Raw genomic sequence first — 25,978 nt, forward strand, 5'->3', positions numbered from 1 at the left:
ATGAAACACCAAAAAGCCCAAAATCTCAAACTTGATAGGAGCATGAAAAAGAGAAAAAAAAAAAAAAAAAAAAAAAAAAAAAAAATGCGCAGTGCCTCCCCTTAAACAGCAAATCAACATATTAGTTTTAATTTCTGTAGGGTGACACTAAAGACTAGAGTAATGATGCTGAAAATGTAGCTTTGATCACAGGAATAAATTACATTTTAAAATATAGTCCAATAGAAAAGTTACTTTAAATAGTAAATATATTTTACAATATTACTGTTTTGCTGCATTTGGATCAAATAAATGCAGGCTTGGGGAGCAGAAGAGAATTCTTAAAAAAAAACAAAAAAACATTAGAAATCTTTTGTCTGGTAGTGTATATCAAACTCAATAGCTGTTACACTCTGTGTGTGTTTGTGTGAACGTGAGGTTTCTTACAGGTACGGCTGCCATCAGTGTTGGTCTGAGCATACTTGTGTCTCCTTTACTGCCCTTTTTAATTTTAGACGACTGTGGGAGAAAGCACAAATTTTGGCATTTATTTTATTTCAAATCAGGAGAAATGTTTCTTCAAGATCTAGCGATGTGTTACAAATTGACTGTAGTTGTGATGCAAATGCTTAGGCAGTCGGAAGTATTGTGAGATTGTAAAAGAGCTTGACATGGTGATGATGACACAAAAGCAGAACTCATATGTGCGTGTGTGCATTTGTACCTGGTCAGCAAGAGTCTGAGGTGACGAATATCCAATCCGGCAGCCATGTGACACACACACCAGCTCAGCACTAAGCTCCAGGACATGAGCGAGAGGCAGGTAGCCAATGTAGGTGTCATTCTCACTGTTAAAGTAAACAGAAACAGCGTTAACAGAAAATCCTTTGCCAACATCTAAACAAGCCACTACATTTTAGACAATTTGGCTGTTTATGCAGGGTCAAATCAATCATCAAAAATATCTTAATTTGTCTTCCGAAGATGAACGAAGGTCTTACGGGTTTGGAACGTCAAGAGGATGAGTAATTAATGGCAGAATTTTCATTTTGGGGTAAGCTATCCCTTTAATTAGTAGGACATGATAAATTATTATTCATACGTAAAATGAAGCACTGCCAATAAGATAATGGAGATGAATGGAGATTAGCCATTTAACAACTAAAAATCCATAGAGAGACAGAATCATGCTGAAAATATACAGTATCTCACAAAAGTGATTGCAACCCAAACATTTCAGCAAACATTTTAGTATATCTTCTCAAGGGATAATACTATAGAAATAAAACTTGGATATATTTTAGAGTAGTCAATGTGCAGCTTGTATAGCAGTACAGAATTACTGTCCTCTGAAAATTACCAAAGACTATAGAATACCCAAGACATGTCACATGTATAGTTTTGAATGGGGGGGGAAATGCAACGTTCATTATGGCCGCGAAGCCTCGCCTTCTTAGTGAAAGAGCCAATCGTTGATTAGTAAAATCAGCGCGTCACTGCAGCTGCCGTTAGAAGTCCCGGTTGCTATAGAAACAATCGGCGCTCTAAGACGTGCGCTCAGTACCGCACATGCACACTGACTCATTGAGCCGGAAAAAATAAGCATTTTTTAACGCTATTGGAGAACAAGGAATCTTAAATTCGTAAGATTGAAGAAAAAAATTATATTAATCGTAAGCTTGGTGAACAGTTTTGGAGAATTTGATGTTTCCCCATTCAAAGAGATAGGAGCTGCACTTGCATGCCCGAGTAGCGTTTCAAAGATAGCCGCCGAGTGACATGACTTGCCTTAAAGGGACTTTGAAATAACTCAACATACAGCCATTATTGTCAAAATAGCTGGCAACAAAAGTAAGTACACCCTAAGTGATAACAGCAGTATGTTGTTTAACCATGCAAAGCCAAATGTCCTATTCATCATGTTTATGTTTTTGTCTGCTTGACAGGACCTTCTAAAGTTGTGTATCTTGTATTAGAGCAGTTAAAATTAGGTGGCAAGTACAATTCCCCCATACTGACCACTGGATGTCCAACATGGCATTGCATGGCAAATAACTCTAAGGATTTGAGAGTTAGAATTGTTGCTCTCCACAAAGATGGCCAAGGCTATTAGAGGTTCACTAACACCCTGAAACTGAGTTACATTACAGTGGTCAGGGTCATACAGAGGTTTTCCAAGATGGGTTTAATTCGGAACAGGCCTTGCAAGTTCTGGCTTCTAAAAACAGATGCATGAGTGCTGCCAGCATTGCTTTAAAGGTTGCAGAGATAGCAGGTCAGCTTGTCAGTGCTCAGACCATACGTCACACACTGCAACAAGTCGCTTTGCATAGGCGTCGTCCCAGAAGGACGCCTAATCTGAAGCCGCAAACAGTTTGCTGAAGACAACCTGTCCAAGAGCATGAATTGCAGTGCCAGATAACAATAGCGCTAACCCAATATAGTGACACTTTGAACAAGTTCACTAAGTGTGTACTCACTTTTGTTGCCAGCTATTTTGACAATAATGCTATATGTTTAGTCATTTTCAGGGGGCAATAAATCTATACTGCTATACAAGCTGCACATTGACTAATCTAAAATATATCCAAGTTTAATTTCTATAGTATTGCCCTTGAAAAGATATACTAAAATGGTTGCTGAAATGTGAGGGGTGTACTCACTTTTGTGAGATACTGTAAAAATAGAGAGACAGACAGGGTGAAAGAGAGACAGATGAATGCAGACAGTGAGACAGGAGCTTGTGTCAGAGAAACTCACTTCAGGTTAGGAATGCGTTCGGCCATGCCGGTAATGCCGGCGATGATGTTGCTATGAGAGATCATGACTCCTTTAGGAATGCCTGTGGAGCCGCTGGTGTACATGATCACTGCGATATCGGACGGGACAGGCTGTCTGCGGGACACCATTACTGCACACAGAGAAACACACATTCACATCCCTTCATTAGTGGCAGGCAACCATGTTGTAGTGGCATTCCAGACAGACGTGCTCTAAAATAACTACCTCGAAGGAGGAAAAACTAACTTTTTTTAATTGGACAACTTTGCTGGCAAGATTTTTCACACTAAATGAATCTCAGTCCAAACAAATGTCATAAATCTGCCCAAGTTAATGTAAATTAAACCGCTGGCAGCAGTAAATGTGCTTAAGTTTAATAAACAAAATGCTGCGAAATACTTCATCTTCTTAAATTATTAAAAACATTTAAAAACTTTGTTTAAAACAATATTCATTAAAATAAATTAGTGCAGGGGCAATGATTAATCGTGATTTATCACATCCAAAATAAAAGTTATTGTTTATATACTATGTGTGTGTGTACTGCGTATATTTATTATGTATATATATATATATATATATATATATATATATATATATATAAATAAAGACACACACATACAGTATAGACTTTAGAAATATTTACATGTATTCACAGGTGTATTTATATTCATATAATTTATATTATATATATAATATATTTCATATATAAACAACATTTTTCTTAAAAATATACATGCATGTGTGTGTGTGTGTTTATATATGTGCAGTACACACATATATTGATGTACAAAAAAACTTTATTTTAGATGCGATTAATTGCGATTAATTGTTGTCCAGCACTAAAATAAAAAAAATATAAATTAATATTTAACATAATATTAATAGTAACAGTTAATATTTGACAGTCAAATACACATGATTTATTTCCATTTATTTATATAAATATGTTCACCAAGGCTGCATTTATTTGATCAAAAACAGCGATACTGTGAAACATTACAATTTTAAATATTTTTTACCTAACTTTTTAACATTTATAATTTTTTAATGTAATTAAATGTAAGCTATTTTTTGTCACATGCATCACCTGATCCTTCATAAATCATTCTAACATGCTGATTTACTAAAGAAAAAATTCTTTAATGTCAAACATTTTTTATATTTTGATAATTTATACTTTGATATATTTTTTTAATTCTGTGATGAATAGAAAGTTCAAAAGAACTGCATTTATTTGAAATAGAAATTTTTGTAACACTGTAAATGTCACTTTATCAATTTAATGTATCCTTGCTGAATAAAAAATATGAATTTCTTTTAAAAAAGTAAGATTTTTAATGTTTTTTAAAGTCTCTTGTGCTCACCAAGCCTGCATGTATTTGATCCAAAATACAGCACAAACAGTAATAAATATTTTACTATTTAAAATAACTGTTTTCTATTTAAATATCTTTTAAAATGTAATTTATTCCTGTGATTTCAAAGCTGAATTTTAGATTAATAGAAAGTTCAGAAGAACAGCATTTATATGAAATAGAAATCACTTTTGATAATTTTAAAGCATCCTTGCTAATAAAAGTATTAATTTCTATAATTTCTTTCCAAAAAAAGAGAAAATACTGACTTCTTTTTATCAAAGGATTCTGAAAAAAACTTACACAACTGTTTTAAATATAATAATAATAATAAATGTTTCTTGAACAGCAAATCAACATATTAGAATGATCATGTGACATTTAGCTTTGATCACAGGAATACATAAAATTACATTTTAAAATATATTAAAATAAAAAGCAGTTATTTAAAATAGTAAAAACATGCCACAATATTACAGCTTTTGCTGTATTTTGGATTAAAAAAAAAAATGCAGGCTCGGTGAGCCACAGAGACTTTTACTTTGTAAAAAAAAAACATTAAAAATCTTACTGTTCAAATACTTTTGATTGGTAGTGTATATATATTTGGCAAATGGCACATGTGGCTTGGAAAAGAGATGTTAAATTGCCTTCCAAACTACTATTATTTTCAATTCCTACTGAAAAGCTCTCACTTTGGAGGGTGAAGCCTTTTGATAGAATGAGACAAAGACATGATCATTTTTTAATGAATACATCTAGTATCATTCATCCTGCTGTCTCATATGTGCGAGTGCTAGACAGGCAACACACAAAAAAACCAAAGGTCTAATGCTCCAGTGAAACGTCTACACCTTTTATCTCAGTCTTTTTGAACAGAGAAAACCTGCTCTAATAATGATAGCATCTCCTTCTCTTATCTCCAGAGGGCTTTTCTAAACACTTGCTCCTATCAGACACAAAAGGCTGAGCGTGTTGGTTCTCAACACCGGTCTGCATGCCCTCAAAAGTCTTCTTTTCATCTGACAGGAAGATCCTGCTGTCTTTCTTTCCTAACAATCTATGTTTACAGCTCTTTTGGTCCTTATTGTGTTAGTACACTTCAAAACATAACAAAAGATGCTGTTTTTATCATCCCAAGGCTACGTTTGTCCTATCTTGTATAAAGTAGTATGTGAAACCATCCATATCCATATAAACATTTCAAACAAAGTAGTATGTTACTCGACACTTACTATTTTCAGGTTTGGCCCCTAGTTCCTGCACTGCAGCCATGTTGTGGACCAAGATGCCTCTGGGGAGATCAGGCCAACTGGTGGGCTTCATATCAACCACGATAATGTGCTTGAGTCTGGGGACATCCATCAGAATGGCCTGAGAGAGAGACAGAGAAAAACAAGTGATTTAGAGCATGAGTGACAGCAGCTCTTGATAGCTGATGAGTGTACTGGTGTGTGGTGTGTCTGATATATGGCATGTGTGGTGTTTTCACCTTGAGGCGGCTCTGCAGCAGGTCTTTGCTGGTGATGATGTGTGTGACCTCAGTCTCATTTAGACCATGAGCTATAGCTGCTCCTCCCAATGTGGAGTATAGAGTCACCACTGAGACCAAGACAAAGAAAATCATTTGAGTCAGTACTGTGCCTTTAAATATGAAAGAGTCAGAGAGAAAAAGAGTGAGAGGAACTGTCAGTGGTCACATACAAATCATTTCATACTTCTACCAAAACGTATACTTTTGAAGAAATAAGGTCAAGTTTGAATATGCCATAACAGGGTATTTATATAAAAAAAAATAACAGCATAATCGTAACAATAATTAAATTGTACTGTAAAATAAAAATTAATCACTTTATAATAAATATTTTACTTATTTAAATAACAAATAAATTATATTCTAATAAGAAATACTGTAAAATAAAAAGCTGAGTATTGATTAATAATAACAACAATAATAATAATTATTATTATACATATTTTTATTTGATTATTTACATGTTTAAAACAATTTATTACTTACAAAAATAAAAAGCTAAGTATTTATTAATAATAATTATAATATTTAGCTTATTTAAATATAAAAAAACATTACAATTAAATTGCACTGTAAAATAAAAAAGTTAAATATTTATTAATAATTATTGGTTATTATAATATTTACTCATTTAAATAAAAAACAAACAAATACATAAATTACACATCAATAAAAAACGAAATATTTATTAATAATAATTATTGTAAATATTGTACTTTTAATAAGAAAATTGAAAAAAAAAACTAAAATAAGCTGAACATTTAACAATAATAAATAATAATAATAATAATAATAAAATATTTTATTACACATTTTTATTTTATTATGTACATGTTAAAAATTAAATCAGTACAGATTTATAGTACTATTTCAATTAAATTGTAATGTAAAATAAAAAGCTAAATGTATTAATAAATGTATTAAAAATTTGTGTTATTACATTTCAATAAAATACTGTAATATAAAAATTTATATTTAATTATTTTTTTCTATTATTTACATGTTAAAAATTAAATCAGTACAGATTTACAGTTTTAATTGTACTGTTATTTTTAATAATTATTTTCTATTATTTAGATTTTACAAATTAAATCAAGACAGATTTATAGTACTATTTTAATTAAATTATTAAATTTTTAATAATGATAATAATCATTGTTATGATTATAAATATTTAAATTTCAATAGAAAAATATAAATTACATTCAATAGAAAACACTGTACTATACTGTATGTAATACTATTAATATAAAATTGTATTTTGTTATTATTGAAATGTTAAAACTTTAATTATTCTGACAATAAAACTACTGTACAAGAACAAATTAATATTTAATAATAATAAAATAATAATAATAAATAAAATAGTTTGAATATGTATAGTAAGAGTATTAATTTAATATGACTATACAATAATTATAATAATAATAATTTATAAATAATATTTTATTTTATTATATTAATGTACAAATTAAAACGAATAAAAAAAAACTGTACTGTAAAATACAAAGCCAAGTATTTGATGATAACAATAATAATAATAATAATTTTATTTTCAGAAACAGTAAAATTACTGATGACTTTCTCTTCTGTAGTGCCCAAGAAGGGCTGTGGGTAATATTACTCTAAAAAAGCATGTACAGATGGACAATTAAAAAAAACCTTTGGCATACTGTCTTCAGCCTCATAGTGCATCTATGATTTGAGACACACTAATTAAAATCTTGCATACTTTCAGTATATATAGTACTGTTAACATGTGAATTGTGATGAAACTATAGACTTTGTGAATCAGATGAATGTGTGCTTGAATGATTTCAGTGTGATGTGGTCTTTTATCTAGTACTACAGCAGTGCTATTTTTGGCCTGATATTCTTTCCTAGTCAGCAAAATACAGCAGACAGTACTGTGTGTGTGCGATTTAATTGCTCACTGGGGAAGTTGTACATGAAGCAAGCCTGTGCCGCTATGATCCATTCAGCACGAGTCTCGCAGAAAACGGCGATGTTACAAAGAGGCTTCTGACCCAGTGCGGCCAGCCCACTACCAAACCTCTGCGACAGATGGAAAGTGTCTTCATACGACAACCAGTTATAATCGCCCAAAATCACCTAGAGACAAAGACAGATGAGTCACAGTTGCATTGTATTAAAATTCCCAGCGGCTTTCACGGCAGCATGTGACTTCTTTTCAGTTTCATGTAAACAGTTCTGGATAACAACAGGCCAGAGATAAAAACTGTTTACACAGAGTCGGCCACTGAACTTCTTCCTCAGGAGGTCAAGAGAGTTTCTCAGCAAGTTTTTTTGGGATCTGGCCTCTTAACCTTAGACAGACTCTATATATACACTTGAAAATTGTGTAAGAACACTACCAGTCAGATTTTTTATGTTTTTTAAAGAAGTCCCTTCTGCTCACAAAGCCTGCATTTATCTATTCCAAAGTACAGCAAAAACAGTAAAATTTTGAAATATTTTGTATTTAAAATAACTGCTTTCTTTCTATTTGAATACATTTTAAAATGTAATTTATTCCTGTGATCAAAGCTGAATTTTCAGCATCATTACTCCAGTTCCAGAAATCCAGAAATCATTCTAATATGCTGATTTGCTGTTCAAGAAACATTTTTAGTATTGTATAGTATTGTTTAGTATTATTAACAATATTTAAAACCAGTTGAGTACATTTCTTTTAGGATTCTTTGATGGATAAAAAGATCCAAAGATGATTTTTTTGGAAAGAAATGATAGAAATTAGCTTTAAATTCATCAAAAGTGATTATAAAGACATTTATAATGTTACAAAAGATTTATTTTTCAGATAAATGTTATTCTTCTGAACTTTCTATTCAAAGAAAACTGAAAAAAAAAATCTATTTAGCTTTTTTCAACATAATAATATTTTTCGAGCAGCAAATCTGAATGATTTTTGAAAGATCATGTGACTGGAGTGATGATGCTAAAATGTCAGCTTTGAAACCACAGGAATAAATTACATTTCAAAATATATTCAAATAGAAAACAGTTATTTTAAATAGTAAAAATATTTCTAAATGTTACTGTTTTGCTGTAGTTTGGACCAAATAAATGCAGACTTGGTGAGCACAAGAGACAAAAAAATATATATTTTGAAAGTTCCGTTCAGAAAATTGTGTTTAATCAATTTTTGATGGTTAAAAGGGTCTTGTAAACACTAAAATGCATACAAAAATGCCTGCATACACTACTGTTTTTTAATAACAATAATAAATAATTACTTTTATTCATTAAGGAGACATTAAATTGGTCAACAGTGATAGTAATATATTTATAGATAACAGAGAAATGGTTCTTGAGCAAAAAATCAGCATATTAGAATGATTTCTGAAGGATCATGTGACACTAAAGACTGGAGTAATGATGCTGAATATTCAGTTTTACATCACAGGAACAAATTACATTTTAAAATATATTCAAATAGAAAACAATTACTTTAAATGATCGTAATATTTCTAAGTAGAATTTGAATTAAAGATCAGATAAAAGCAGGCTTGGTGATCAAAAACAAAATTCTTATTGAAAAAAACATGACATATATGAGAGCAAGCAGACGGTTTAATTTTCCATCTGCAGTCTTCTTATTTTGTCATTTAAGAAGAAAGTCTTTTGACATTGGTTTCATCATAACATAGCAACTAACGTGGATATACTCCAATATGAATATGCTGATTAGTTGCAGATTGGATTCAATTAACCAAACCACTTGCAGTGTGAACAAAGTTTCAAAGCCCTTGAAAGTAAAAGACAATATGAGTTGATGTGTGTGTCTCACCTTCTTAAAGACCTTGCCGTTAGGCTGTATCTCATCCTCCTCGCTCAGCAGCTCTCTAGTGCCGAGGCAGTCTCTTTGAGGAAAGTGTACTACAGCGTATTCAAACACTTTATCCAATGTATCCACGCCCTCATGCACCAAGGACCCCAACTTCTGCTGGCTGTTCACAGCCCGGTACGGCCCTGCCGGATTCCCGCTTACCTGACAGGAGATCAGAATTAGGTCAATGGGGAAAGATCAAGAAGGACATGGACGCCAAGCACAGAATGACAAAATGTGTCAACACTAGGGTTGGGTTCTGAACTCTGAGACCTGAGAACACATCTGGGTGCATACGTTATAGAAAGACAGAGCAAGACAGAGACCATGTGATGTGTGTCACCCCTGCAACTCGTTCAAAAACAACACACAGGGCAAACAGAAACATTCTGAATTATGGTTACATTTCTAGGGCCATATGGTTTCCGCAAAAACATGGACAGGATTGTGGAATCTAAAAACAGAATTTACTCTATAGCGTGGAATGCCATTGATTATGCACATTTTTGGATGAATAAATCAAAAGTAGGTCTCTCTCGTTTAATTCAAATCGTGATATGGATTAGTGTCTGTGAATATTAAAACACAAAAGATGGTTTAAATATGATTCCTGCATTTTCCGCTTGCCTTTCTATGTATGAATTGCGGAGATGCGGTTTTGCTTACTACACAAATACTGAAGCTCACTGTGATTTTCAGCCTCTGTTGTTTCTCACTATATGACGACATGAACACATAAACAATCTCCAGAGCTGCTATGAGAGACACAATTTTACAGTTTCATTTGAAAACTAGCATCGTGTCATATTGTATACACAAAGAAACAAAGCAACCTGTCAAAATAAAAGTATGGTTGAATGCGTAACAGAAATATGTTACTGTTGTATTACTTTTGTACAGTATAATGTATTTCTTGATTCATTTTGTAGAATGCTACTTTGTAGAATGAAATAATACAATTATTATTAAAACTTTTTAAAGGAATATTCACACAATTTTTCTTCCATGTATTAATTTTAACAGTAAACCTCTGTCGGCCAAAAAAATAAAAGGGTTTAATTTTCATTTGATTAAAAATTTATAAATGTTTAATGATTATCAGAAAAATTAAAACAACACTTTCTGAAAAAAAAAAAAAAAAAAAAAAAGATTGTAGGGCCATATTGTTCAAAATGATGAAACAGAGTTTTGGACTCATTTCACTTAAATAAATGTTTTTGTTATTACACAGAAACTAAAGTACCGAAACAAGGTACTGTTGGGTACCGGTACCAAACCGGTTAAAATGTGAACAGTACCCAACCCTAGTCAGCATTATTGCAAAATGGGGGAAAAAAAAAAAAGACAAAATCCAAACCCACTTGTGGCCTGATTCATCATTTTTTTTTAAACCAGCAATTTCATTAAGTGACGCATCAGTAATGAAAGTGACTCAAATCCCTCTGTTAATCTAAAATAAACTGCGATAATCTCAGTTGAATTATTAGTACACTAACACTACCGTTCAAAAGTTTGGGGGTAGTTATTTTTTTTCTCCAATTAAAATATTACTTCTATATTTAGAAATGGTTTATGTTACAAAATATTTAGCTTAAAAGAAAACTGTTCTTTTAAATTGTCCATTTATTAGAGAATCCCGAAAATCATGATTTCCACAAAAACATTAAGCAGCACAACTGTTTTCAACATTGACAATAAGAATAAATGTTTCTTAAGCAGCAAATCAGCATATTAGACCGATTTCTGAGGGATGATGTGACACTGAAGACTAGAATAATGATGCAGAAAATTCTGCTTTGCGTCACAGAAATAAATTACATTTTAAAATATATTACAATAGAAAACAGTTATTTTAAATAGTAATAATATTTTACAATATTCTTTAATTTTTAATCAAATAAACGCAGTCTTGCTGAGCATAAGAGACTAAAAAACACAAAAGAAATGGTACTGACCCCAAGCATTTGAACATTAGTGTACGCCATGCCCAGATTCTGAATGAATCTGTTGTGAACGAATGTTTCAGGCCTATTAATCCTACTGTCATACTCACTGTGCGTGCTTTGACCCTTTTAGCATGGGCCTGGCGCGCGCTGGCTCCGGAGAGCAGGTACCAGGGAAGGAACGTGATGACGGAATAAACCCAGACGACTGATCGAAAGACCTGCAGCAGGAGAGGAGACATATCCTCCTTCAACTTCATCCTGAGAGGAACAAGAGATCAGAAGATGAGAAGACAGAAAAAAAAGAGAGGTTAGTAATTTACTGCCTTTAATACCACATTCGCTTTAGCTCTGATTTTTGTCCTCCACTCACTTGGTGTCGTTCTTTACTTTCTTCCAACTATGTGATGGTTTTCCTCTTCTTCTGAAGGTCTTACTGTCTTCTTCTGTGTTTCTGAAGCGCTTATGTGTATAGATGGTACTTGTTGGCCTTACTACTGCCTTTTCTCAAACCTGCTTGCTAAGAGGGCAACTTCACGATCCATTTCCTTTTCCCACTCTTGTTTCCTGCTTTGACGGGGTGCAAAGCCTCCTGAGGATAAGGATGAGCTTTCCCTATAGGGAAATACAACAAGCAAAGAGTGTTAAAGCCATTCACAGTGCTTCATGCAAGTTCTTGGGTGTGATTTTCTCATTTTGGTTCCCTCACTAGTGGATTTTTTTTTTCTTTTTTTGCAGAATCATGGGTAATGTAGTTTTTTTCCCCCAGTAATTTTAAACAGGATTTGGAAATGATGCTTTCTAGACGCAAATTTACGCTACACGTACAAGCATGTGTGTTAACCACTCTGTCACGGCCCTGACAGGATCATTGTGCGGCTTGCAGACAGCGAACGCCATGAGCTCAGACGACAAACAAGACAGGCTTTGTCGCTCTCAAAGGATGAAGCTCACACTAAAACAGTGCTCTGTTTGAGAGGAGGATGTGTTTATGAATGCATGTGTGTTGAGGGCAAAGATGGAGGGTGGACGAGCATATCCAGAATGTGAAATACAAACCGAGATATTTGACCAATTTCTGAAATCCCAAAATAAAGATCGACCTGATAAACCAGCGGCCTATATGATAGAATAAGCAGTGTTGAACTTAAATTGCATTAGAAATAGGTCAATAATTCTCAAGTGCAAAAAATCCTATGGGAAGATGCATGTTTTACATGCCAGAGATAAACACAACACTCTTGTACAACAGCAAACAAGGACAGAAACAGCTTTTTCCCCATTTTCTACTGGGAAAAATACAAGCTGCAGATTTCTTTCATTGGTTCTGATGCTTCAGAGGAAGGTCAAAAAGACAACCCAGGATAGAGATGTTCTCAAATATCATCTACCCAGCAGAAATGCATTCTTGCCTTGGAGCTTCAATCGTAGACTCTATCACAACAGAGGTTCGGAGGCAATCATGGGGTTGTGGTCACTGTATGCACATCTGGAGAGCAGGGTGGAATATAAAATGCCAAAATATGATTTGTAATACAATTTAATGATAGCATATGAGGCCCTGAAATGATTACATGAACATAACAGAATTTACAGCACATTTACTCAAGGTTTACAAAAATAAGCACAAACGAAGATATTTTTAAGAATGTTGGGAACCTAATTCTATTGTATGGACAGAAAAGCCCAGACATTTATGAAAATATCTTTTATGTTCTTTAATGTGTGCAACGATAACGATAAAGGCGAAAGAGTAAATGATCTCTAGACCCTTACTAAAATTCTAATATTGCAACACGAACTCTTCAACTTTCCTCAATGTGGGAAACAGACTTCTTGAAGTACTTGTGGATTGCAAGCAGAATGTTGCTTTGATAAACAGCATATGGTAAAGTCGTTGCCCTTGAGCTGTGTGAGAAGCTTCAGTATTGAGCAGCAATAACAGATAGCACATTCCCTGACTCTTATGAAATCCCAGACATATTCACCTGGAGACAAGTAGCACATGAACGTGAAAACCTTTTCCGTTCAGAGGAATGTCACAGACTGGAGATACATGTATTATATAGACATAACTCTAGCGTTCACAACTCTCTCCCTAGTTCATGCAGACCATTTATAGAAATTAAGCTGCAAAAACTAGGTCGTTCAGAAATCAGTTGTGTCAAAACCATTAGCACATTAACATATGAGGAGTTCGACAAAGGCCTGTTCACTTCTCAACAGATATTCTGATGGACAACAGTGTGAAATATGCAGAATGAGGTTAGTTAATCATGAAATAGTAGGCATCTTAAATTTCAACAGAAATAAATTGGTTTTAAAATTACTGCTCAAAAGGAAGGTATTTTTAAATGTTTTGCATTTAAAAGTAGTTGCATTTATTTAATCAAAAATACAAAAAAAAGTAATATTGTTAAATATTATATAGCATATATAATATTATATTATATATATATTATATAGCACTAATTTAATGTGTCCTTGTTCAATAAAAGTATTATTTCTTCAAAAACAATACGGACCCCAAACCTTTGAATAGAACTGTTATGAAATGACAAAATTATGATTTTTACCTGGTAGACCAAAAACTTCTCAATAGGACTTATCAGTAAGTAGTTAAACTATAGGAAACAACAACAACAAAAACATATTTATCAATTCACCAAAACAATATTTCTAAACAAAATCCTTACCAAATGGAAAGGAAGTGGCTGAAGAAGGTGTCCCGAACTTTAAAAATAGCGAATAGGCGTCTATTAACTTACAGCCTCTAGCTGTCTAGTTGTTTATTATTATAATTGTATACTAAAATGGGAGGGATTTCATTTTTTTTTTTTTTTCAGGTTGTGACTTGTCATGCCAGACATATCTGGTGTAGACAGCGTAACTATCAAAAAAAGAAAAAGAAAAGAAAAAGGGTGGAAAACTGCCAATTTGAGGTGAAACATAGAATATGGCCTCAAATTATTTGGACAGTGGTCATTGTAAAATGTATTTTTATGCATCCAAATATTTTGGTTAACTTCATATTTACAATTCAAAAAATGCTGGATAGGCATAACCAGGTGATGTCAAACCACTTCTACCATTAAAATATGATTAACAAATGTGTAATCATTCTCTGTACATTTCATGGTTTTAAAACATGTCATGACAACGCCTAATACTGGTAACAAGTACATCTAAATGTGACAGACTATTGCATATGAATGAGGCACAGTAGTTAATTATTACATGGTCATCTGAGAAGCGGACAGTGTTGTGAAGATCTTCATCCAAACTCGTGTATCAAATATCATCTCTCCTGAGCAACATGATCTAAACTCACCTGCAACAACACAGAGCTGAAAGAAAGAGTGTGTTGTTCAAGGGCACAGTGCTAGATCACCTGTATTAACTGTACCTGTATCTGTAATATTACTGCTTTGATGCTTTAAAAATTATAGCATGCTTTCTTTTAGGGATGCACCGAAATAAAAATTCTTGGCAGAAGCCGAACAAAATTACACATTGGCCGATTACCAAACACGGTTTTTCGTGTTTTCCCCCCACGTATTTGCCATTTTTTCACCGCTGCATAGATTAAATAGCCAATATTTACTTATTACAGTTTTGTCTTGTTTTTCAAAGACAAAAATCTACAAACCAACAATTTAAAAGTATTTATTTAACACTGGACATTTAACATTCTAGTAGACATTATAGCTTACCAACAAAGCACAATTTAATGTAAAATTAGGGATGCACGATATTTATCGGACAGATAAATTATCGACCGATATGGGTAAAAATTACGTCATTTTTATTGCTCCGATAAATAAATGAAACCCGATCCGATAAAGTACTCTTGCTGGTAAATCAGTCAATCAGTCTGGTTTATCTGAGATTCATCTGCTTTCCGAGTGCAAATGACTGCAGCTGTAAACTGCAGTGACTCTCGGCCTTTGTCGCGTTTAATACGTCATCATCTGTGTCGTCACCATCGCCTTCGCAGGTCTGGAAGTTTTTCACGGTGACAGAGGAGGACAATGCTACTGCTATTTGCAACACGTTTAGCAAGGATTCCGAGAGGAGGTAAAAAGCCGTCAAGTTTTAACAATCTTATATCTCTCTTCAGAGGTCGTCATCGCGGTGAATCTGTTTTAGGGGCCGTTCACATGTCGCGCCTAAAAACGCGTGGAAAACGCTGAAGCGCCGCCTTCTCTTTCTTTCCAAACCCAAAGTCTTTGCCAAACCGCTCTGTAGTTTGAGCTCCAGTGGCGTCTGCCGTTCCTAAGCAGCCATGACATGCGCTCTCCATAAAGACGCGGTAGTTTCAGCAAAGAATAAATAGATTTTCAGCATTAAAAATCGCTTGCAGTAGCTCTGTTATCAAATTTAGTTAAAAATGTTTATTCCCGTACAGCTTTGATAAGCTGTTTCTCCACCTTGCCAGTGCTTTCAGTGTTATTAAGGGAAAGGATGAAGCTGATTGGTTGGTTCATGTCACATGACCTGCGTTGCGCTTGTGGCATTCTGAAGAGTTGAGATGTTTTTATCTCGATTCTGATGTTTTATTCCCCGCCTTGTACGATTTGGCTGCTGCACACATTCATAATATGATCAATAAGAATGGACTACATGTAAGCTTTACCACATGGACCTCTGACTTTACTCCAAGATGCACTTTTCATTTTTTCCAGGTTGACAAAATGTCAAAGCATTTTATTTTATTTAGAATTGTGGTTCCTTACACAAAAAAATAAAAACATTTTTGAAGAGTCAGGACTGTTTGCTATGATTGTTAGACCCAGATATATAATATAAATTTCATTAGTTTATCTTAAGATTTTGTATTCTCCTGTGTGCACAAAATTATCATATAAAAATATGAATGTATTGGCTATCGGCATCGGCCAAAAGAAGGACTTAATTATCGGCTATCGGTATTGGTTAGAATTTTTCATATCGTGCATCCCTACTTAAAATTAATAAGTTAGTAAAATAATATTCTTTGGCCATTTTTAGGATCCCCTTCTTGAATCAGACACGTGTTTTTAATGTACAAATAAATGCAGCCTTGCTGAGCAAAGGAGAGTGTTATGATAAATGTATTAATGGAGCTGTTCTAATTATTGTTATTATTTTTGTGTTACTTTAATTTTATTTTACAGAACAAGAGTAAAATTACAATACTAACATTTATGAATGTTGACTTTCATTTAGGCTTTCATTTTTACTTTTTGCTGACAGCAGCAGATTTATGAATGATTCTCATCATGCAGATTTCTCTTGCGCTTTGTATTAGACAACAACCATTCTGTAGTTTATTTACTAATGGTTTAAGGCCATTTCGTGATTTTAGTCATCATACAGTAACCAGCAACAACCACCTCTTTCTCTTCTCATGGAAGACATCCGATGCGATATTAAACAGTCTTGTGCGGTCGGTGCTTGTAATGATTTGTGCGTCTTTCTCTGACAGTTTTAAATGCTTCCACACTGACGGCATGTGTGCACACCTCTATTTGATCGCGTCAAGTCATTGTTCAATATAATTTATTTGGCCCTTTTATTTATTCGGCCAACAATAAATAAAAGGGCCAAATAAAGGTTTTTTTGCTATTTTCAGCCGAATAATTTCAGGTGCTGAACATTCAGGGCATCCCTACTTTCTTCATTTATATTCATGATTGAACAGGTGAACGGAAAAAATTCTTCTGACTTACATTGAATGACGGACTGAGAAATACCAACTAGCCAGAACATGCTAGAAACTGCAGAGCAAAGTGCAAATAACCCCTCAGAACAACCAAACCAGAGCAACCAAATAGCAACGCCCTGGTGACCACTCAACACCCCAGCATTGTGATTGTGAGTTTCGCACGGGCAAGAACCAACGTGTGTATATTCTTGTGTATATAACTGAGCACACTAAAGGCCAGTGACAAAAGTTTCATCTTTTGGTTGACTACCTACTAACAAGAGAGACTTAAACTGAAAACAAAACAATTTTGGAGAGTGTTCTCTTCCCTTTTCCTCTTTCGTTCAAACTCCCCCGCACAAAAAAACACAGACAACAGTTGCAGAAGTGAAGGAATAGACAAATCTTCTAGACACACCTACCAGGATATCTAATCAAAGCTCTATCATTCATTTCCTATAATCCCTATTATATGCCACTAGAAGACTCGAAGAGGTGGGTGTGATCGGACCTGTTTGGCTGGTCCATCACCTCGTGCTCAGAGTGTGAGAAAAAAAGACATTAGTCACACACTCCTGTACCGGGACAATCGTGAGGAATCTAGACCATAGGGAAGGCGCGAATCAATTCAGACTTAAAAACTGCTGAACACTCGATACTACAGGATTGTGTCACAATCTATGGCGCATTTTAAGTGTGTAAATCATGTTTGCAGTGGTGGCGCAGTATAAACCATTCTGGGTACTCTACAAACCAGAGAGATCATACTGACATCTCTTTGTGAGCATGCTTGGTGCATCTTTTGCTGCTTGCAATGTGTGTTTTTTTTTAATAAATGTCATTAAATATGCCTTAGAGCACTGATCGCTCTGTAAAGGATGGGGCAGCTTGCTTATGACTATTTATAGCGTTAAAGGGAGAGTTCATCCCAAAACTAAAACCTTAAGACATAGTGTTTAAACATACAACTTTGGGATTTTTTGGGAAAGTCCATGTATTAACATGTAAATGTGATGTGTGCGATGTACAGCCAAGCCAAAATTATTCAGACACTAGATGCAATTTTTGATATTTTTTACGAGAGGGTGCAAGACACTATTGTTCATTTATGTAAGTGAGGATAGCAAAATAAAGTAAACTGTGACACCTTATAGCCAAAAACTCTTCATACAGTGGACTACCAGTAGAACTGATAAAAAATTTGGGACAAAAAAATTATTCAGACACTTTGACCTGAACATCTTTTGCTTGAGTGTTTTTTCTTCAATTGCTAATGCAACCTTTTTACACCACAGACTGAACAAAATTAAGCATTGCTTGGTAAATGGTCAACAAAGTATTGATAAATATTGTCATACTAACAGTTGTCTAAATTTTTAGTTAATTGTAACCCATTACATACCTTTCTATCAAAGTTATCGGACATTATCAAGATGAATTTGTTCTGACACAGTTTAGCTTTGAGTTCTTGTCATATTTTATTACCATTTTCTAAATTACAGTGAATAAACTGTGATAATGTGAGAAATGTTGAAGGAGTCTGAATACATTTTGGTTTGACTGTGTGTCAATCATCGTTTAGATTTAAATAAAAGCCTAAATTCAATCTCTTTATCATACAAAGCAATTGAATCTCTTCCCAAGACTTGGATTGAACTGCTCTTTTTTAAGTTTTAAAGCCTTGATAATCTATTAAGGGACAGGAACCTCTTAATTAACCTAAGTCTTATGGGTTCAGAATAAAATGAGGGTCAGTAAATGACAGAATTTTCATATTTGTGGATGAACTATCCCTTTCATTGAACTGTTGACCCCAAAAAATACTGTCATCATTCACTCTCTCACATCATTCAGAAACATTCTATTGTGTTTTTGGGTAGTTTGACAACCAGTGTTTACTTTTTGATTTCACTGCCTTGAATTAAATTTTCATATTATTAATATTAATTCATATCAAGCACCAATGAGTTTTGGACTTCATTAGAATGTCAAACATAGAAGAACACAGGTAAATGCATGTTTACACTTAATAATAAAGACTTAATGTACCTACTAAAAAACCATGGAGGCTACTCATTAAGAAACTACTGATTAGTGTGTTTATAACATAGTATGCCATGCATATGGATGAAAAATGTCAATATATTTACATTAAGGGTTGACTGATTATCGGTGCTGATATTAAGTAGTTTTATATTTCTTGGTGTCAGGCATTTTCAAAACCGTTTGGCTGATACAATAATTTAAAGGAAGTTTTTTATCAGTGCCCTTATTATTCTTCATTTTGACATTAATTTTCATTTTACACCAGACATACATATCAGTTCAAAATAGTTATCGGCCTACTTGATCTGTAAAAATCGCACATGTGACCCTGGACCACAAAACCAGTCTTAAGTAGCACTTTTGTAGCAATAGCCAAAACACACTGTATGGGTCAAAATGATTGATTTTTCTTTTATGCCAAAAATCATTAGGATATTAAGTAAAGGTTGTGTTCCTTGAAGATATTTTGTACATTTCATACTGTAAATACATCAATACTTCATTTTTGATTAGTAATATTCATTGCTAAGAACTTCATTTAGACAACTCTAAAGGCGATTTCTCAATATTTAAATTTTTTGCACCCTCAGAGTCCATTTTATCCAATAGTTGTATTTCAATATTTGTCCTATCCTAACAAACCATACATCAATGGAAGGCTCATTTATTCAGCTTTGATCATGATTTATAAATCTCAATTTCATAAAATTGACCCTTATGACTGGTTTTGTGGTCCAGGGTCACATATCAGTCAACCCCTAATATGCATGTTTAGTTCCAGTGCTCCTATTAACATGCATACATATTTAATCTAGCGTGCTAAAACCTTATTATAGAAAATCTTCTCATTATCAAACAATTTCAAGCTCATGTCCAGTCATCTAGTCCCTAACCTGCATGGTCATCATTCAAACACAGCATTTGTGCATACTTATTCTGAGTGCTGGCCTTCAGCTGATAGCACATAATCCACCAGGATTATCTCAAAGCATGTCAACTCACTATCTTCCCAATCACCCACAACAAACTGCAGTCCCATGCCACCACAACACTCATCTGTGACCTCATTTAGGCATAAAACATCTTCCTCAAGATAAAACATGCTCATTTGCCTTTCCATCACACAGAGAATCTAACCTGGTGGGGTGTGAAATGTGCAAATGTCATGCTTGTTGATGTGAGATCGTGTTTGTGTGTGTACTAACGTGTTAAGTGCACATGCAGATGAAAGATATGTATGATCATGGTTATGTGTATGTCATTGCTGGCTAGGAACAGAAGAGGCCTGAGAGATGATAAGTATCAAGATAGGAATGCGATGCCATCCATATCCTACATTCCTCGGGTTGAGAGGTGTCAGAGCATGCAAACCCTCTTCACACCCGAGAAATAATAACACGCATGATGCTTTCCTATATGCAGACGAGCCTTTAATGCGCAAATCAACGTCCTCGGCGCGCATCTGCATCACACGAGCCCTACAGACAATAAACACTCACCTTATTCTTTCAAGCAGACGTCGCTGATTCAGTCAGACTCGCAGGATCCCATTTAAAAGGCTACAATTTGTTATAAAAGACCTAGACGCGGGAAATACACAGCGAAGATTGTTGTTTTTTTCTGGGTCGGTGTATATTGCGGTCGCTGACTCGCGCCGGCCGTCTCTCTCAGCCCGGAAGTGATGGAAGCGTTGTCATGGCAGAGGGGCCGGTTTCTCCGCGCTCCCATTGGCTGACGCCGGGTGGCGCGTGTTGGAGTCTGTCGTGTCATCACGCTCGGGTTACCAGCGGTCATTGTCGATTGGATTGATTTGTTAGTGAAATTGCTTTGAGATTTGATTTATGTAATTGTATTTTGCGGCCCATCGAGTCTTTGTGAGGTAAATTTTAGCGGATAAAGGAAATGGTGATGTGTAAGAGTGAATAGAGCCGATGAGAGCCCAATAATGACTGATTGCAGAACAGCAGAACCATACGTCACAGCAGTCACACGGCAGCAGCGCCCCGAACAGCTAGCAAGTTCGAATCATTTGAATCGATTCTTTCGAACGGTTCATTTTAAAGAACAGGTTCATGAAGTGATTCGGTTATTTATTACGTCATTACGTCACTTGACATCCCATTGTGGCGTGTTTTAAATGTTTCTATAATTTATGTAACATGGCTAGAGAATATATAATTTTGCCCCTTAAGAGACGGTTTTAATGGATTAGTGAGTTGTTCACTCGTGAACGAATTTTCCAGACTGGTTTTGTGAATCAGTTCAATCCACGATTGACAAGCTCTGGCTCAAAAGAATGAATCATTCACAAAAGAGATGTTGCTACAGCAGATTCCCATTTACCGGTTTTGGGAGTGTCAGGTTTAAATATTCCCTCGTGTAAGTTTAAAAAGCACTCTACATAATGTTATGAAGGAGTAAGGATTTAAAATAATGATCATGTTATGTTTCAGGTGACTTGGGAAAGGTGGGATTTCCCCCTTTTAACTACAGGCGCCGCTGGTGTAGTGGTATCATGCAAGATTCCCATTCTTGCGACCCGGGTTCGATTCCCGGGCGGCGCACTGCCTTTTAAAGTAAAGTACAAGAAAAATTATTTATCGACAAAACATTTACACATTAGCTTTGTGTGTGCATTAGCGCAAACCCTCATTGTTGTATGAAAAAAATTATTTAAAGAAGTGCTAATATACCATGTCTTGATTACCTAGAAGTCATAATAACCTTCATAAACATTCATGTCAATAAAAATGATTTCATGTCAGGTACTGTATTTTAATGCATAATCAAATGTATAGTCAAACTTTTACTTTTCTAAATATCCAAAAACGAACAAATAGCAATACAGCTCATGGCAATTATAGATGCATACAGTTTATAAGCGTATACAGTAAACAAATGCACTAAAGTCTTTATTTTGCTCACCATGTGGTCCAAATGTCTGATACCACCAGTGAAAATACTTCTGTTGCGTTTTTTAGAATCATATCTGTCCCTGGGCCACTTAAACACAGGTATATTTGTAGCAATAGCCAAAAATACATTGTACTGTATGAGTCAAAATGATCAATTTTTCTTTTATGCTTCTTAAAATCATTAGGGTATTAGGTGAAGATCATGTTCCATGAAGATATTTTGTAAATTTACTATCGTAAATACATCAAAACTTAATTTTTGATTAGTATTATGCATTGCTAAGAACTTTGGACAACTTTCAGATGAAGTATAAATTAAAATATGTACCCTTTTGACTGGTTTTGTGGTCCAGGATCACATATTATATATCATAACGTTGTTGTTTTTTTTTTCAAATACTATTGCAAAATCATAAACATTTTTCATGTGAGAAATCAAAAAAGTCTTCTGTACGCTGACCAGTGTTACTTCATCAACCAGTTTCCCCTCATTCCTAAAGTTTTTCTAAGGATCACCACTGATTGTAAAATCTGAAATAGGTTTGGATACAACCCCAAATGGCAGCAAAATGTTTGTTCTGCATCAAAAATGTGAGTCATATGTAAGTTATTTGCATTTATCTGTTTTTATTTTTAGTAACAGTGGTACAGTATTGTCTAGTCTCTTTATTTGGTCCTCTAGGTGGCACCCAGCACCATTATTTGGACAAGTCTTTAGATGGGAGGCCATGCTGCCATATGATGCAGGATTGAGGCCAGTAGAGGTCGCTCACTTTCTGGTCATGTGGTTAGGAAATGCACCTGCTGGCATGCCTGATCCCCAAACCAAAGGTGTGTTTGTTAATATTTATTTACCTACTTTTACTGGATATTGTAAAACACTTGTGAGTTAGGCTTATAATTGTTTGCTTAACCGATAAATCTATGATACTTCTGTGTAAAGGCCATAGTAAGCCAGTATATTTTACTTCAGTTGTAAAAGTGAGTTTGCAGTCTGTTTTAAATATAAGATAAAAAAAAAAACATGCATGGCAAAATGGCAAGGAAAACACATCTTTGTATCGAACTGCCCTCTGTAAAAAAAAAAAAGCACAAACGCACCGATAGAGTCGGATTCACCTGCTCTAGAATGATTCATTCTTATGTCAGAATAATGAGCAGGTAATTTAAATTAATTGTTCAAAATGACTTATGAATAATCTAGTTACTAGTTGGAACAAGTTGATGAATTCTTCACTGAATGAACTCAGAGCGGTTACTGAATCAATCATATCCGACTCACTGGATTCCAAGTGTTATCTTAAGGTTTGTGTTTGTTGACAAAGTTTGGTATGGTCTTATTAGAATAAAGTAATATACTAAACATAAATGCTTAGTAAGCATTGCAAGCTTGAAATACGCCAAAATATAACATCCACACATGATCCGAAAAATTATTTGCTTTATGCATAAAAAGAGATGTATTTTTAATGTTATGTGTTTTTCTATGCTATAAAAATTGGATTTGTATGGCCTTATATGCACTGAACTCTTAAAAATAAAGGTGCTTTAAAAGGTTCTTCACAGCGATGCCATAGAACCATATTTGGTTCCACAAAGAACCATTCAAGCAAGGGATCTTTAAAGAACCATTTCTTTCCTACCTTTTTATAATCTGAAGAGCCTTCTTTCACCACAAAAAAACTTTTTGTGAAACAGAAAGGTTCTTCAGATGTTAAAGATTCTTTATGGAACCATTTAGACAAAAAAGGTTCTTCTATGGCATCGTGAAGCACCTTTATTTTTAAGATTTTTAAGAGTGTAGTGCCTAGCTTTACTATCACTGATTCTTGAGACAAAATGTCCAGCAATTGTAACTGCTATTAGGTTTGAAAATATTTTCAGTTTTAAATCTAATGAGGGATTATTAATAGAATGTATTTAACACAATTATGCCCTTTTAATTTTGATTGTATCATTATTATATCACATCCTTGACACTTATTGTCTGATCACAACATCAAAAACAGTGTCCACAGAGAAGGGTTCAATTGTTCATAAGCAATAAAATAGATTTTTTTTTTTAAATAATGAAAAAGAGTGTGTTTTATCAAAAGCAACATTTAATAATATCTTGTATCAAAGCAAGGTTGTTTTTCAAGGACACATATGTGTTTCATAAGGTTTCAAAGTTGTGTGCCTACTTTTTGTCAACACCATCAGACATTCATTAAAATGTAAAAAAACTGAGTAAATCAGAGGCATCTGTCACTCCAACTGACCTCCACATTGTTGTCTGTCTGCTAACATGAAAATGCGTTTTGAAATAATGAAAACATCTTGATTGCAAAATAAGTGATTGCATGGTAAAAAGCATTTTGATGAAAAGGAGAAATTTGGGGTGGTTCTATCAAAGCATAGCACAGTAGCTTAGTACATGTTAGATACAAAAATGTAGTTTCATTTGTCCTGAGTAGAAGTTTTTTCACTATTTCACCTGGTTTCATCCCACTTCTCAAGAATCAGTTTTATGTGATTTACAGTTTTTTACAGACGCTAGGACACATTTCTCATTACTTAGGTCACTTTTGCAAAACTCTTCACACAGTGAGCACAACAGAAGTCTATGTGGGCTAAACTGAGGATCAATTATCATTGTTTTGGCACAAAATGCATTCAATGACTACATCTCTCAAATTTCATGAATTCTTTTCTCACTCAGACACAACAACTGACAAAAATCTTTGTACGTACAGGACATTTTGCACGTGCTTACATACTGTTTTCAAAACTGTTAAACTTATGTTCAAAACAATAACATAATGCAAAACTGAATAAAACAGCAAAATTCAACAGCAATATTTTATTGAAACATATTTCAAATCTAAAAATGCGAGTTGATTAGCATTACTATTGTATCTGTATCAGTGGATGGTGTGTATACAAATTCTTGTATTTTGGAATTACTTAGTGCAAAAAAAATAAAAATAAATAAACAACATAAAATGTTGACGAACTGTGCATCATGTCTGATTCATTCCAGTAACATATATTGCAGTTATAAACAGAGATGTGTCCTTGTTTTACTCAAGAAAACACTGTGTAATGCTACATGTTGTTAGTGTTTTTTAGCTCATTGTTTTGTGGGTGACAAAGTGTGTTTGTCGGCTGTCAACCTTTGCTAGTGTTCTGGAAGAATGAGTTTATTTGAGACCTGAATAAAGTGTTTTGGTAGTTGTGGTGCATTTTGAATGTGAAATGAACTGCTTTGCCAAGCTGAAAGTCGGTTAGGAGAATTGTGTGAGGAGTTTTGCAAAAGTGACCTAAGTATTGAGAAATGTGTCCGAGCGTCTGTAAAAAACTGTAATCAATATAGCAACAATGACTATAGCACAGACTACAGAGAGAGGTAAGTGTGTAGTAATAGGTGATCGTGTCTTGTGATTTGTTTAATTTGAGAGCAACAGAAGGGATGGGAGAACACACTTTATAGGTGTGTATGTTTGTGAGTGTGTGTGTGTTTATTCTGAGCCACTTCACCTCTCATGGCCACTTAACCTTCAGTGCTCTTTCCGTATGTTCAGTGGTGTCTGTTTACACACACTCAAGCCTGATCACATGTAAGTGACCTTTTAGCCTTGTACATGCCATTTATTGTGTCTGCCTGTGGCTCCATATGATTGTCAACTAAGTATATCCCACTAGGGTGCCTCAAGACATTTATAAAACGCTGGAAGTTTAAATGTTTTTACTACCATTCAAAAATATGGGGTCAGTTTTTTTGTCAAGTATGCATTACAGTTTTTTACAGACGCTAGGACACATTTCTCAATACTTAGGTCACTTTTGCAAAACTCCTCACACAATTCTCCTAACCGACTTTCAGCTTGGCAAAGCAGGTTATTTC

The 25,978-nt window shown here is 34.3% G+C and overlaps 1 protein-coding gene and 1 non-coding gene across 2 annotated transcripts in view; one reads left to right on the top strand and one right to left on the bottom strand.

Moving 5' to 3' along the window:
* The window catches only part of acsl3b (acyl-CoA synthetase long chain family member 3b), a 32,183-nt gene extending 11,347 nt beyond the window's left edge, over nucleotides 1-20,836 (bottom strand). Inside the window, exons 1-10 of the mRNA XM_073848852.1 lie at nucleotides 20,677-20,836; nucleotides 11,819-12,060; nucleotides 11,556-11,706; nucleotides 9,464-9,664; nucleotides 7,587-7,764; nucleotides 5,611-5,720; nucleotides 5,354-5,492; nucleotides 2,740-2,890; nucleotides 704-827; nucleotides 427-498 (exon numbers count right to left, since the gene is read on the bottom strand). Of these exons, the coding sequence (XP_073704953.1) occupies nucleotides 427-498; nucleotides 704-827; nucleotides 2,740-2,890; nucleotides 5,354-5,492; nucleotides 5,611-5,720; nucleotides 7,587-7,764; nucleotides 9,464-9,664; nucleotides 11,556-11,705 (1,125 nt within the window). The 5' untranslated portion in view covers nucleotide 11,706; nucleotides 11,819-12,060; nucleotides 20,677-20,836. The remainder of the gene's footprint in view (nucleotides 1-426; nucleotides 499-703; nucleotides 828-2,739; nucleotides 2,891-5,353; nucleotides 5,493-5,610; nucleotides 5,721-7,586; nucleotides 7,765-9,463; nucleotides 9,665-11,555; nucleotides 11,707-11,818; nucleotides 12,061-20,676) is intronic.
* Nucleotides 20,837-21,670: 834 nt separating this feature from the next.
* On the top strand, nucleotides 21,671-21,741 carry trnag-ccc (transfer RNA glycine (anticodon CCC)). Its single transcript has one exon. It is a non-coding gene; the product is annotated as a tRNA-Gly (tRNA).
* Nucleotides 21,742-25,978: the final 4,237 nt, after the last annotated feature.

The sequence above is a fragment of the Garra rufa genome, chromosome 10, assembly GCF_049309525.1.
Source record: "Garra rufa chromosome 10, GarRuf1.0, whole genome shotgun sequence".
In the NCBI taxonomy this organism is placed as follows: domain Eukaryota; kingdom Metazoa; phylum Chordata; class Actinopteri; order Cypriniformes; family Cyprinidae; genus Garra; species Garra rufa.